Here is a 12,995-nt window from a genome sequence, read left to right on the forward strand (position 1 = left end):
TTTCAACTTTTATGTAACCCACCTCTATTCATGTCTGATGAAACACACCTGTTTTCAGTTTTATGTAACCCACCTCTATTTATGTCTGATGAAACACACCTGTTTTCAGTTTTTCACGAAACCCACCTCTATTCGTATCCCACCTCAATTGATAAACCAACTCTATTCGTAACCTGCCTGTTTTCATAACCTACCTCTATTCATAACCCACCTCTATTCGTAACCCGCCCATATTCATTATCCACCTCTATTCGTAACCCTTAAAGATAAATACATGAATGTTCAGGGCGGCTGTTAAAGTCAGTATGGCGTGAGTGGACATAAAGTTGGACATAAATCCACTACAAGCTGCATTCTGCAAAAACAAAATGTTATTCAATACTTTGAGAATTGATATTTCAGTTAGAAAACACTAAGCACGGGCATATCTTTATTTTTTATTATTTCAGTTATGCAGAGAGATAATTCGTTTAACTCTGCACATTTATTTGCAACATACACATACACACACACTCATGCTTCCAACCCGTTACATGTGCATTCACTTAATAATTCTACCCTCATTATCTTATATAGTCATTAAGTATTTACTGCCACCTTCTAACCATTAACTAACACAGTTATATATCACCAAATACAATTCTAATATACTGTACTACAGTCTTGAACCCCCCAACCCCCTCAGACATTACCATTACTTAAAAAAATATCTGAATCATTCTGATAACATTTGCAATGATGGTCTAATTCAAACAATTCATGTGATAATACTGACATAAATGGAGGCAAAATCAATGCAAACATATTTATTAAAAAAAATGTTTTATCATCATCAACCAAATTGAATGAACGAAAAATGAAAAAAGATCAATCCCTCAATTTTTCTATCCATTATAAACTGAGGAAATATATTGTATTTATTATATGTTATTATTATTATTATCAAGCAATTAGTTTAAATTAATCAATGGAAAATGGAAAAAATATATATATATACCTGTATATTCTAATGTAAAAAAAAAAAAGGAAAATGGGGAAAAAAACAAACAAAGTTAGGTAGTAATTCAGGGCGTCTCTCCATTCTCCACCTGCAAAGTAAACAAAGAGGTTTTTTAAGTATTTCTGCATATTTATCAGTACATGTAAAACATTTTACACTGTAACCAAGTCATTCTGGGCAGCTAAAATACAAAGCTTCCTTGAAGTTATGTTGCAGTCTTTAATTTAATTTAAGTATTCAATGTGCAAGAGGTGTCTGTGGCTCTTTTTTAATGGTTGAATTACTCGTATGTGTAATATTTCATAAGGTACATGGCGGTATTTAATATGCCATAAAATAATTAAACAGCCAGCTTGATTAAACAAAATTAAGAAGGGATATCATACTAGTGTTGTGGATGTTTTAATATTTATTTAAATATTGTTTTTTTTTTGTAAATATTGTTTTGTTTTTTGTATTTTAAATAATCCAACTAAGCAATTAATCAAAAACATAATCACCAGATTGATTAGGAAAATAATCATTAGTTGCAACCCTACATGTGAAGTGAAGCATTTTTGTTTTGTGCATACACGTTAGTTTAGGATTATAAACTGTTCAGACAAATGTAGGATATATGTCACATTAAAAAGCTATGAGGAAAAAAAAGACTAGTCCAACGGGTAAAAGTGTTAGTATAAGAGTTGTAGTATGTAATGTGGGTTACACTTGATAAAATACAACTTGTTTTGGAGCAATTTGATGAATATTCTAATAGCTATTGAAGTTATTAATATGCTGAATACTTTAAATGCTATTGAAGTTATGAATAAAAATCTGCTTTTTATTATGTAATAAAAGGTAAAAGTGTCAGTATAAGAGTTGTAGTATGTAATGTGGGTTACAACTTGTTTTGGAGCAATTTGATGCATATTTTAAAAGCTATTGAAGTTATTAATATGCTGAATACTTTAAATGCTATTGAAGTTATGAATAAAAATCTGTTTTTATTATGTAATAAAGAGTAAAAGTGTCAGTGTAGTAGTATGTAATGTGGGTTAGAGTTGTAGTATGTAATGTGGGTTACACTTGATAAGATACAACTTGATTTGGAGCAATTTGATGAATATTTTAAAAGCTATTGAGGTTATTAATATGCTGAATACTTTAAATGCTATTGAAGTTATGAATAAAAATCTGTTTTTGCACTGATGAAGGACTAGAGGACGACTAACACAAACTGTGCAGCAACAGATCAGTTATAACGACATACTTATGTCGTTATAACGACATACTTTTGTCGTTATAACGACATACTAATGGCTTTTTTTTTATCTGTGTGGCAGCAATACGCTTCCGTAGTTTTCGACTTTCTACAATGACCACTTATTTTTAATAACATTTCAGAGATAATATATATATAATTTTTCCTAATATGCGTCTAAACAATATCACACACATACTCCTTTAACATTTTGTTTTAAAAAAAACGTTAAAAGAACGTTCATATAACATTACACATTGAACAGAATATTTCTCATGGTCACGTAACGTTTATAGAACGTTCTATTAACGTTTTTGTGAGAACGTTTGCTCATAACATTAGGAGAACTTAACGTTAGTGAAAGTTGTGGGAACGTTCCCTGTTAGCTGGGACCATACTTGCTAATCATTACATTAAATCGAGGTGTGTCCACATATTTTAGGCTACATTTTGTATTTCTTGATAACAAAAGAGCATAGGTGGACGATTTCTGTTAATAAAACCAAAGATAAATGTTTGTAGATGTTCTTTAAGTTAAAGCAATAAAACGCGGGTGTTAGATTTTATTTGAATATATACAGTTACACTCTGCCTCCATCCAGTGGTTGCATCGTGGTAATAGCTGTATAGAAAGCAACCATGTTGAAATACATTAATGTCTTTTGCCCAATGAATCAGATCCACCGCAACCCTGACCAGAATAACACGGTGGTAAGACGGTGAATGAAGAGACTTGAATAAATGAATGAATGTTTTATCAACAACAATTGATAACAGGTGTAATAACTCAATTATATAAAGGTAATAAATAATATGCTTCCAAATTTGCAGCAACAGTTTAGGGAATGCCCCTCTTTGTGGGCACACAGTTATTAAGACTTATAAAATTATTTGATCGAATCCCAGGAATAAAACTCACTCGCTTTCTTAACCGCTTATCCAATCAGGGTTCTTGGTGCTGAAGCTTATCCCAGCTTTTCAATGGGCGCAAGGCACACAGTAACACCCTGGATGGGGCGCCAGTCCATCGCAAGGCAGACACACATACACCTATAGGGCAATTAAGTGTCTCCAGTTAACGTGACCGCATGTTTTTGGACTGTAGGAAGAAACCGGAGCTCTCGGAGAAAAACCACTCAGACACGGGGAGAACATGCAAACTCCACACAGAAAGGACCCAGACCGCCCCGCCTGGGGATCGAACCCAGGACCTTCTTGCTGTGAGGCGACAGTGCTACCCACAGAGCCACCGTGCCACCCTAAAACACAGTGAATGAAGAGACTTAATACTGTATATAAATAATAAATAAATGAATGTTTCATCTACAACAGTTGCTCACAGGTGTAATAACTAAATTATTCAAAGGTAATAAATAATATAAAGGTAATAAAAATAATAAACAGTTTAGGGAATGCCCCTTTCTGTTCCAGCATTTGAATAAATGATGGTCTTTGTGGCCACATCTGAATTGGGGCTTATTATAACTTGATCAAATCCCAGGAATACAATTTATAGGCGTAATGTTATACTACATTAGCCCAATATGTCGACGTTTAAAACAATTCTGAGGAAAAAATAATAAAGACGAGACATCAGTACAGGTTGAACATTTTTTATTTTTTGATTCGTTTGTGAAGCACTTCTGAATCACCAGCATCCACATTTACACATGACAAAATAATAAAAATCACCACAACGACAAAAACACAATCACTGGAGGCATGAGAGAATCAAGCAACTATCTAGGGTACGACTGTAGACGTGGCGCGTTAACAAGGCATCCGAAGGCGTCCGGATCACCAGCAGAGCACACTGTACCTTCCAAATCCCCCAAACAAATGCAACTTCTGTTAGTTAGTAATAGGAATGTTTCAAGTTGGGGAAAAGCATAACAGTGACAACAACCAGTGGCATCACAAATCTGAGGGACTGTCCAGCCCTATTAGAAAGCTTTATTATTAGAAAGCTACACTAGATTTTTGTTTTTCGGGCTAAAATGAAGCAAAAAAAAAAATCGTCTTTCAAGGGGTCAAGGGGAGGCTAAATGCTGCTCTGAGGCAAATCATCTTCCATTAGTGTGTTCAGGTAAGATAAGCGCCTACAGCTTTCCCACAAGCAAAAGTCTATTACGCACCCGTAAAACCCTCAATTCTGTGCTGAAAACAGCAAGATGATTAACCTCAGGTCTGATTAACTTGAGATAGGGTTGCACATCATTTTATAAGCTTTCAATACAGTAACACACGCAAAAATAAACACCACATACGTGTAGGGAAAGATGGAATGATGAACATCCTCATGACTCTTATATGTACACATACACACATTAGCTAATTATATCTTCTTATTTTTGACCCAGGGGATTATACAACAAAGCTTTTTCTTTTTTTTTTATATACATGTTTTCACACCAAACATATTCTCCCGATTTAGCGTAGCCAATTAGTCCTCTGCTTCTGGGGATCCTGATTGCGTCCGATGAGGGTATATCCTCCGACACGTGCGCAGTCCCTCGACCCCTTCCTATTCGCCCGTGTTTCGGTGGATTTGGATACAAGGCTGGACATCGCGCACAGGGAGACACGCACCTATCTCCATGCTCCTCCACTTTCTGCACAGACGCCCAGGGTGCTAACACGGCTTTTTGAAGACCCCACCCACTTATTAGTCCGGACCTTTCCCACACAGCAAACTGATGGCCAATTTTCTCTGCTGCAGGCACTGCCAATTGTGCCCGCTAGAGGGCGCCTAGCCGAATGGTAGCAGAAGCAAATAGAATAGAATTTAGAATAGAAAGAGCTTTGGGTTGGAATTACTTGCTAGATTGACTATCTGAATGCATTGGAATGTAAAAATGAGACTATAAATCTATCATGCCACTGACAGCACTGACATTTTAGTTGTTTTTGTTTTAAAAAACCAAAAGAGCTGGGTCACAAAAAGCTCCAAATTGCACCCATGTACTTTTTCTAATGCGTACTGAATAGAATATGCTAGAACACAAAATACCAAAGATTTTTACAATAGGTGCAGACTCACTAGCGCTCACTTAATAAGAATTTTAGACAGAATTTACATCCACACCACCTTAAAAACCACATTCACATTTGTGGTGTACATAACAGCAATCACAGCAAACTATACAGGCCTACAGCACTTTCAATAAAGTACCATATACATATGTGTGTGTGTGTGTAGGTTTAATACACTACAATAAATTCAATTCCTCTATCTATACTCAGGGAAAATATGAATCTCATGAATGTAATACTTCAGTAGTAATATAACTGGGGGCCAAAAAGAACCTCTTAAAGATATTTCCTCTCCCAAGGTGTTTTTACGTCTTAAAGATCTGTGTTTGTCCTAAACATGCATTCATTTAAGACAAAGTGGTGTGAATGCTTCACTCTTCAGTAAACAATGGTTAAAAACAGACACAAACAAGGAAAGAAAATTCATATAAATAATTTACTACGTATTTACACAGTCGAGCTGTGTACCCACCACAGCATCGTTCTTCTTTGCTGTTTTTCTTGAAGACGTTACGTTCTCTAATCTCCCATTTTTACTTTTGATGTCTGGAAAAAAGCAAGAAAAGAATTAATGCAGAACAAATCATCTAACAATCTCACGTATAAAAATTTATTTCATTTTTTTCCCCAATTAATATTCATGTTTGATGACCACAGTATACTGGTCAGGGTTGTGGCAGATCCGGCTTCCCTGGAATCGCTGGGCGCAGTGCAGTAACACACGCCAGACAGGACACCAATCCGTCTTGAGGGCTTGGCCACCCTCCTCAGACATCCGTATAGACACCTGACTACCTGATTGCACCGCTGGATTCCAGCAGTGGGCTAGCGCAACAAATTCTTATGCTTATTAAATGACTAAATCCAAATCTTTTTTTTTTGCATGACTAAAACGTTTATATTCTATGTACTTATGACAGTACAATAAGCCTCAGACATATAAAAAGTCCCAATTTCACATGTATATAATGAAGGTTTTGAGTACTATAAGCTTTGCTTGACTGCACGAACTGACACAATATGTGATGGAATCAGTACACGAGAAACAGTTCCTAACCCTAGGTCTGTTGTAGAAATGTGGACGACTTTATTTATCTCCGCTTCCAGTTCACTTATAACGTTGGTTTAGCAACTGACCTGAATTATTTTTGCCCCATAAGACATACCTGGAATCCAGTGTTTTAATTATTGCTCTGAAAGCTTCTTTTTCGACTGTCTGTAGAGGAATCGTGTCTTTGCATATGTGGACTAGAGCAGCCGTGGCTCGACAAATATGATTTGCTGTCTATTGAAGCCTACAGCTGTTGTATTAACTGTGCTATGGTATGGCGGTATATGAAAAATCCATACGGTATGAGGAATCAAAGACGGTATACCAAATACCGCCTAGCACTATCCAAACTGTCTTAATTTGAAAAACAAAAAACACATAATAGAGGCATTGTTTGTGGTTTCAGACTTCATGTTGCAACAAATAAAGAATAAAAGAATGAAATTTTTTTTAAAAAGCCCTCTGAACTCATAAGCTTTTAAAATGTCACTAATAAAAACTCCATGACAATATATCAGCAGTAAAGATTTGCTCACCTGCAGGATGGCTACGATGACTCCGAACAGCCCGATGGCGCTGCCGAAGATTTCCACGATGAGAATCTTCACAAAGAGGCTGGCGTTCTGGGCGTCAGCCAGGGCGGCCCCGCTGCCCACAATTCCAACACAGATCCCACAGAACAGGTTGGAAAAGCCAACGGTGAGCCCAGCACCGAACATGGAGTAACCTAAGAAGATGCACAAACACTCCTGAGTACAAACTCACTAAGTGTAAGCGAGTTGAATTAAAAAGATGAAGTCAAACGTTGGACTGAACTTACCAGCTTGGTAGTTTCGTGCACCAATCGTCTCTGGAGTTGTGCCACTGAATCGCTGAGGTATAAAAATATTTAAAGTCATCAAAAACAGAACTTTTATACATTATAAATCTTTATTGGAACCTGGTTATCTAACACTGGCAATTAGAGCTCACCTCGGTCATATTACTTATGACGATAGCCATGATGATCCCATAGATGGCGACAGCTTCGCAAAAGATAATACTACATAACAAACAAAAGAACACTTAGCAATATTCACACCAAGCAAAATCAGTTTTGGGTGTGAAACGGCAATTATGATCAAATGCAGGCATTGCAGAAAGTTCATACCTGACAAGGTTCTTGGTCTTAATTCGTGGAGCCTTGACACCTCCTCCAATGATGCTGGAGCCGGTGATGTAAATTCCCCTACAAAATAAAAAATACAACATCTTACACCAATTATTTAGCAAAAATTCACCTTATATGGAAACTGGGAGCCTTTACTACTACCACATATTCTTATTTGCACATTTATACACATTTTCTAAGCTTGTCCATATGTACAAATGAAGCATTGCACTTTCAATACTTTCTCCACTGGACTACTTTGCATATTTCTATTCTATTGCCTTAGTAGAGCACACTGAATACAGCGACAATAAAGGTATTCATAGGTATGCTGAGGACTTTGTATTATTGGTCACATTACCAGAAAAATTACAAGAGCTGGTGTGTTGTATCGAGAAGGATGTGAAGGAATATAACAATTATAAATGCAGTAAAACTGTAAAGTACTGGAGATTATGGTGGAAGGTAAAATATTGGAACAATTGGATTCCTCCTTATATTTAGGAAGTGGAATATCAACTACTGCAGAGTGTGCTGGTGAAGCGAAGTCAAGAACGGCAATTGGCATGGAGGTGAAGGTCAATTGACAATGCAACAAGTCAGATATCACCAAGCTATGACTTATAAAAGCCTTGGTCTGGCCAGAAGCCACATATATATGTGAAGCCTGGACACTAAAGAAAGAGGAAAAAACACATTCAGGCTTTTAAGAACACGTGCATCAGAAAACTGATGAAAATCTCATGGAGGAAGATAATAACCACTGAGCAAGTTTACAAGACAGCCAGAACAGAACAGGAGCTACTGAACCACATTAAGTCCCACAAGTTATGTTACTCTGGGCAAGTGTTTAGGCACCCACATGACAACATTAAAGGGAGTGACTTGTAGAAAAATGAAAAATACTGACATCATCCAGCTGTGGATTGCTTTATCAGGGGCGAGTCTGCTACAGGCGACACAACACAGAAGGCCTTGGTGAAAGCTGACCCATCTGTGCAGCCAACCTGAGCTGGGCTCACAATACACCCCATGCCAGACATTAGCAATTATTCACGTTTGTGCAGACGCCTGTCCGATTGAGATTCAAACCCTTGATCTTAGCAGTAGTTGGCTACTGTGTTGCGCAACCCAAGCACCCATTATTTCTTTTATATTTGTAATGAAACTGGTTTGTATTTTAGGTTGGTTCTTAATGGTTTATATGTTAATATTGTTAACGTTTCTACCTAATTCTTTTATTCAGCTGTGGCCTGTTGAGCAAATGTAATGCTTTGGACACCAAAATATGGACATTTTAACTTTTCCACATCATAGAAATTCCGCACGCCTCCACTATAGCTGACACGTTATGAAACAAGAAATAACAAAAGGGGAAATAACTCACCAAGCTGCGCCAACCACGGACAGAGAGATGGCCAGGCCGATTCCAAGGTTGGCCCACATGTATGGGGACGTCTCTGTTAAAAACCTGTAGGACAAGACAGAAAGTCAGACGTTAAAAAGGCAAAAATGTCAATTCATGCAAGTAGGGTTGTTAATCATAACTGATAACCAATAACTGACGAAAGTCACAGGGATTAATGTAGTCAGTTAAAAATGTCTTTTAAAGTCATTTTCAACAGCTGATGCTTGATTACAACCGAGAGCTCAACTACAGTCTGTACAGAGTAACTATGCCGATTTGCACCACAGCCTGTCCACCCTCGGTGTGCATGTCCCAGCTCTCAGCATTCAGAGACTCTAATATGAACTTTATGCATTTCAATATTAAACAATGAAACTATTACAACTTCAAATCCCAAACAGATGCTGTTTTGATTAAAACGCTATAAGCTTGTCGGTTATCAGTTCAAACAATTTAGACAATTTTGCATCTCTATTTTAAAAGATAAAATATGAATTAAATCAAGTCATGGAATATTTAATAAACAAAGCACCCACCATGCTATATCAAACCGGAATCCAAGGTCAAAGATCGTATAGCAGATGCCTGAGGAAAAAAATGGGAAACAGAGATCAGTAATGTTTAGGTCTCAGTAAAGCATACACATGTAAAATCCATACACAGATCATGGCGCATTTTGATAGGGAAGTAGATACTGAATATGAAGAAATAGATAAATGAAATGTTGACCTGTGTTAACTTAACACTACTGCGTAATTTAAAAGTCCAACAGAGACAGAAACTCATAAGACATTGTGAGTATAAGAGGATGTGAAGAACAGCTCATGCTCACAAGACCATTTTTCCTTCCTTATTCAGACACAAAAGCTGACAAGCCTTACAATTATTATTTTAATCTTTGTGATCCAGCGGAAAGAATACATTAGCTTTATATAGTTGGCTGATACCACAAAATAATGTAAAGATTTTATGTATAATATAAATAATAGAAAAACGAACACTATTTATAACATAGAATTTTCTGCCGCCGAAACCTTGATTCATGCTTTTATTACATCCAGAATTGATTATTGCAATAGCATCCTTTATGGTACATCTAACAAAATCCTAAAAAAACTTCAGTATATCCAGAATTCAGCTGCTCGCCTCCTTACTCATACTCGCTCCCGTGATCATATTACACCTGTTCTCCAAAAACTTCATTGGCTTCCCGTTGCTCAACGCATTCAATTCAAAATTCTTCTATTCACTCACAAAGCTCTCCATAATCAGGCCCCATCCTACCTCACCGACCTGCTCCATCAGCACATTCCCTCCCGTAGCCTTCGCTCTTCTGAGGCTAACCTACTGTCCATACCCTCTAGGACCAAGCACCGAACCTGGGGTGACAGGGCCTTTTCCATAGCTGCTCCATCTTTATGGAATGCTCTCCCCAAACACCTACGAGATTGTCCTGACCTGTCCAAATTCAAGTCACTTCTCAAAACTCATCTATTCAAAATGGCATTTAACTTGTAACACCACGAAATAAATGCTTTTATTTTTGCTATTCTTTTTAATAGTTTTTATACTTAGATCACGACAGAAATGTGAAGTCCTAGATCCTAAAACTTGTAAAGTTTTCAGTTTCCTGATTGCATGTGAATCTGTCCTGTTTCTGTCTAATTTTAAGAAATTGTTCTATATTTGTTGTTCTCTCTCATAATTTAGCTAATTTTTAATGAACTGTCTTATGCTGCTCTCTTTGTTTTTATCTTAATTATTCTTGATGTTGATGTACTATTTTGATTTTGTACTATGATTTGTATGGTGTATGTACGTATTTGTTTTGATTATTTGTCTTATGTAAAGCGTCTTTGAGTATCTTGAAAAGCGCTATATAAATAAAATTTATTATTATTATTAGAATAAACCAATACAACAGCAACTTAAACAGTACAGCATTAGACAAAGTGTGCAATGAATACGTACAGTACAGTACACTGACAGACTTGTCAGTGTAGACAATGTAGATTAAGTAAATAAGGTGTATATGTGCATTGACTATAAGGGGAAAAATGTGGGAGGCATGTGTGATGTGCAGCATGTATCATAAAATCCACGTTCTGTTTTTAGAATGTATTATTATTATTTATTTATTTATTAGGATTGTAACGTCATGTTTTTCACTGGTTACATTCATGGCAGGACAAGTGATTACTGGTTACACAAGATTTGTCAGTTCACAAGTTTAATGTCAAACACAGTCATGGACAATTCAGTATCTCCAATTCACCTCACTTGCATGTTTTTGGACTGTTGATAGGAAACCGGAGCTCCCGGAGGAAACCCACAGAAATCAGGAGAACATGCAAACTCCACACAGAAAGGACCTGTACCGCTCCATCTAGGGATCTAACCCAGGACCTTCTTGCTGTGAGGTGACAGTGCTACCCACTGAGCCACCATGCTGCTCTTGGAGTTGTTTACGAGTATATAGAAAACTCTTGATGACCTGTATCTAGTGTAATTTTATATCAAAATCATTTCTGAACCAGAGTGAGGATTACTGAGGCATGTTTACTGAAGGCCTTGATGTTTAATGCATTTGCAAATATAGTAATAACACCCTTGTTAAAGCGAACATCACTGCAACTGAATAATGTTTCCTAATTAAAGTAAAGAAGTAAAGAAGAACAAAGAATATGCTACTAATAGTTGCAGATGAGGTGTACGGATAACCGTGACTAATAAAACAGTGTTCCGTACATTCCAGTCAGTCAGTGAACGATGCATTTTATGTAAAATTTTACTAGTCCAGCTGGTACAAACATGAACTTGAAAAGCAGTTTAACTTTTACTCGTTTGTACAGCTGCAATTCATTTGTAAAAGTGTGCGGAATCATTATAAAACTGTGCGGAACACCGTGAAACGAATCTGAGGTAAACTCGTGACTTGAAGTGTTGCAATAAAAACGAGTTCCGTAAATACAGCAGACGGACTTTTTGTTTTGTAAAAGCGCTTTAAAATATATTTTACTTTTAAAACGTGTCCCTACCTGACTAGAGAATTTTTAAAAGCTATTTAGACTTAAATTGCAAACAAAAATTAATCCGTTGATAGCTAGTAATTAGCTACATGCTAACTAGCTCTATGGTACACTGTAAGTCAAACAAAATTAATTCGATGAATTCTACCTGCTCGTTGGGTAGAAAATAATTATAATACTAGTATTTATGTGTAAACTAATGTCATGTAATATTTTTATTTAAAAAGGGGGAAAAAAAACAAGCATTGTGACAAATGACAGCGTCTAACTAGCTAGCTAGCGATGCTAACAAGGGCTAACAAGGCAAAACACAACAACCGCGTCTGTGCAGTATATCATAAATATTAAACTAAATATATTTGGCCACTTGTAATGACATTAAGGTATAAATAACAGAAGGTGATAATATATGTCACTTATAAGATTAATATAACGGCAGTGAATGAGAACAGGAGCATTACCGACGATGAGGATGGTGCTCCAGAAGGCCAGAGTGAGCCCACTGTATAGGATAGCGTGTCCGTTCATCATCCACTCCACCAACAGCGCCAGTTTTGCTAACTAACACTTAATCCGCTAATAAATCTCGGACTGCGGCGGCTCTGAAAGCCTGATAGAGCAGAACAGCTCAGATCAGCTCCGGTACTGATGCTAACTGTAACACCGCAGAGCGACCGACAACCCTGCAGCCATCCACAGCCAGGAAGCGTCATCAGCTGATCATGTGATTCACTCCGCTTCACTAGGCTCCTCGCACGTGACTCCTCAATAAACACCCGCGGTGCCTTCACCAGGATGTTAAGTCTCTATCCATTACGGTTTTCAAACTCACACCTGTCAACGATTTACGTCACACAGTTAGAAATACTAGGACGCCAATTGTTTGCAGTCCATCAACTTTCGCTTGTATAAAACATTATATGATGCATATAGACATAAAACAAACATTAATTTAACAATTCTCTACCAATTTATGGTTGAACAGATGTTAAGCACTTATATGCTGCGTTAAATGACCTATTCATATACTGTATGTCCCAGTTTGAAAGTCTTGTCTGGTGTCTTTTAACCTCATCTCATC

General features: G+C 37.0%; 1 protein-coding gene across 2 annotated transcripts; it reads right to left on the reverse strand.

Annotated features, from left to right (window-relative positions):
- Positions 1-918: 918 nt before the first annotated feature.
- Positions 919-12,618, reverse strand: atp6v0b (ATPase H+ transporting V0 subunit b). 2 transcript variants are annotated; one of them, XM_062993908.1, is made up of 9 exons: positions 12,376-12,618; positions 9,422-9,470; positions 8,865-8,948; positions 7,478-7,555; positions 7,300-7,369; positions 7,148-7,199; positions 6,864-7,054; positions 5,749-5,822; positions 919-1,088 (listed from the first exon to the last, which is right to left on the reverse strand). In XM_062993908.1, the coding sequence occupies exons 1-8, from the start codon at positions 12,443-12,445 to the stop codon at positions 5,796-5,798; spliced, it is 621 nt and encodes a 206-aa protein (XP_062849978.1). In that variant the 5' UTR covers positions 12,446-12,618; the 3' UTR covers positions 919-1,088; positions 5,749-5,795. The 2 variants fall into 2 exon arrangements, with proteins under 2 accessions (XP_062849978.1, XP_062849977.1); XM_062993907.1 differs by lacking the exon at positions 919-1,088 and having other exon boundaries at positions 3,841-5,822.
- Between the last annotated feature and the right edge of the window lie 377 nt (positions 12,619-12,995).

Source organism: Trichomycterus rosablanca, chromosome 4 (assembly GCF_030014385.1).
Source record: "Trichomycterus rosablanca isolate fTriRos1 chromosome 4, fTriRos1.hap1, whole genome shotgun sequence".
Lineage (NCBI taxonomy): Eukaryota > Metazoa > Chordata > Actinopteri > Siluriformes > Trichomycteridae > Trichomycterus > Trichomycterus rosablanca.

Coding starts and splice junctions, on each gene's coding strand:
- atp6v0b (XM_062993908.1), bottom strand. CDS start 12,445: ATGATGAACGGACACGCTATCCTATACAGTGGGCTCACTCTGGCCTTC. Junction 7,556..8,864: donor TCCGTGGTTGGCGCAGCTTG/GTGAGTTATTTC, acceptor TTTATTTTGTAG/GGGAATTTACATCACCGGCT. Junction 7,055..7,147: donor TGCACGAAACTACCAAGCTG/GTAAGTTCAGTC, acceptor GCATCTTCTTAG/GTTACTCCATGTTCGGTGCT.